A 2,183-nucleotide genomic window follows, 5' to 3' on the forward strand; every position below is an offset into this window, starting at 1 on the left:
CTCGATAATGTCATGATGTCTCACGAGTTCAGTATTTGCGCTAAACCTGCGCAGATTTGGCTTGCATGAACTTCCCAAAGAAATGAATGAGTGAACATAATTTACGAAAAGTAACCCGCCAAACTGGCCAGTGATTTGACAGCGTTACCCGCCACAGTTGATTTTTACCCGCATTTGGCGGGTGTTGATTTCAAACCCTGAATGTATGTATATATATATATATATATATATATATATATATATGTATGTGTGTGTGTGTGTGTGTGTGTATTCATTTTGAAAAATATATTCATATACATATTATATAACTATAATAATTCTTATATATATATATATATATATACGGACGTAAATGCACACAGATGCAAACAAACACTCACCTCCCACGTTCCCTCATATGACTGCTTCTTGAGACGGATGGCCCAATTCTCCAGGCACGCATCAGAGCAATGGTCCATACTGAGGATGACTGGCCGGGTGAGCACCACACCGGGCGGTCCACAGCTCACCACGGGGCTCAGCAATGTCTGACACCCAGCCAGTGGCAATCTAGAGGGAAGCAGTGGGGGAGCACAATGGTCAGGATTCAACCAAAGGGGTCTGGATGGATGGCCAATGTCAAGCCCAGAGCAGACCCTTTAACAAGATGAGGTTCCACTATTAATCAGGGCTCTGGTGCTCTGATCGGACTTTTCACACTCTGCATTCAAGGCTAGTAGGGAGCCGGTCGTAAACAATGCATGAATGTACGAGAAAAAATAGCCTGACCCGTTACCTGGTGCTTCACTCCCGACAGGAAAATCTAAAACAGGAGAACATTTCCGTCTCTGTGGCCCATGGCTCATTTACATATAACAGACAAGACACACCACATACACACAAGCTTTTGATATCTCAAGTCAGCATTAGTCATAAATCTGAGCAAATGGCTCTCTCACACACACACACACACACACACACACACACACACAATCATGCACACGAGCATGTGGAGATTGACTTAAATTACGTTCGACGCTCTGTGCCTGGCCTTTTTTAAATTCTGATTCAAACTGTGCATCTATTCTTTGTTAGGCAGATCCTCAGATTGGTTCCAGGGACCTACCTCATGTCTTCCTTCTTCTGAATGGTTAGATAAATCTCATAAATCTTCCCTCTGGGAATGGCCTCTGGCGGGATGAGAAGGCTGATTCCTAATGTAAATAGGAACAAAAGAGACAAGGTAGGCTCATTTGTTCCATCTGAATGCTGCTTTTGTCACAGCTCACAGCGGGCCTTTATGTGACAAAAGTAAATGTGATTAACACTATACAAATCCAAGGTCAAAGATGTCATCTACTATGTATAAATTCCAAAACTCTTTCGCTTTATGTCCTGGAGATGTGTACAATGGCAGGAAGAGCCTAAAGCAGGGGTATTCGATTAAAGTTACAAGAGGTCCAGTCTCTTTCTTGTCAGTAAATAGCCAAACAAACAAAGCTTATTGTTTCAGAAGTTAATTTGCTGGTTATGAAACTAAACAATGTGTACTTTCAGAAAATCTATTGTAAATTTAACTTTCAGAAAAGTTTTTTTTTACAAGTTAACTTGTAAAAGTAAGAAATCATAAATATAATCATAGAATAGTCTATGATAATTCATTTAAATTTAAATAAATTCAAATGTATTTTTCAAAAAATAAAATAAAATAAAATAAAATAAAAGCTACTCTGGGCCACTTGTAACTGTGAAGATGACACAAAAAATGGGAAAATATTAAATAAAAAATAAAATATTATAATATATTTTTATATGCTATTATGATTATTACATAATTAAATAATTAGTCAACCCCTAACTTTACACATTAAACTTTGCCTTGTAACTTGTCTAGTCTAAAATAATCGTAAGATGAACGCATAAAAGTAGCATAAGCCGTAAAACATCTTCAAATCTGTCACAGATAACAGGTAGCAGGCATTATATTTTTAATTCTACTTTATCTATATTTATCTTCGTTTTTGTTTTATTTTTTATTTAAAAAAAAAAAACAACAACAAAAAACTAACAAACACTAGCTTTTTATTTTTTCTATTCCATCTACTTGTTTTTCTTTGTGTGTGTGTGTGTTTGTGCATGTATATGTGTGTGTGTATGTGTGTGTGTGTGTGTGTGTATAATATATGTATGTATGTGTGTGTGTA

At 36.7% G+C, this 2,183-nt stretch overlaps 1 protein-coding gene across 1 annotated transcript in view; it reads right to left on the reverse strand.

Annotated features, from left to right (window-relative positions):
* LOC107653334 (netrin receptor UNC5A-like) overlaps positions 1-2,183 on the reverse strand; it is a 239,493-nt gene that overhangs the window by 28,284 nt on the left and 209,026 nt on the right. The window contains exons 10-11 of the mRNA XM_016440025.1: positions 1,106-1,193; positions 381-549 (exon numbers count right to left, since the gene is read on the reverse strand). Of these exons, the coding sequence (XP_016295511.1) occupies positions 381-549; positions 1,106-1,193 (257 nt within the window). The remainder of the gene's footprint in view (positions 1-380; positions 550-1,105; positions 1,194-2,183) is intronic.

This window comes from Sinocyclocheilus anshuiensis, unplaced genomic scaffold, assembly GCF_001515605.1.
Source record: "Sinocyclocheilus anshuiensis isolate Anshui unplaced genomic scaffold, SAMN03320099.WGS_v1.1 scaffold103, whole genome shotgun sequence".
Taxonomy (NCBI): Eukaryota; Metazoa; Chordata; class Actinopteri; order Cypriniformes; family Cyprinidae; genus Sinocyclocheilus; species Sinocyclocheilus anshuiensis.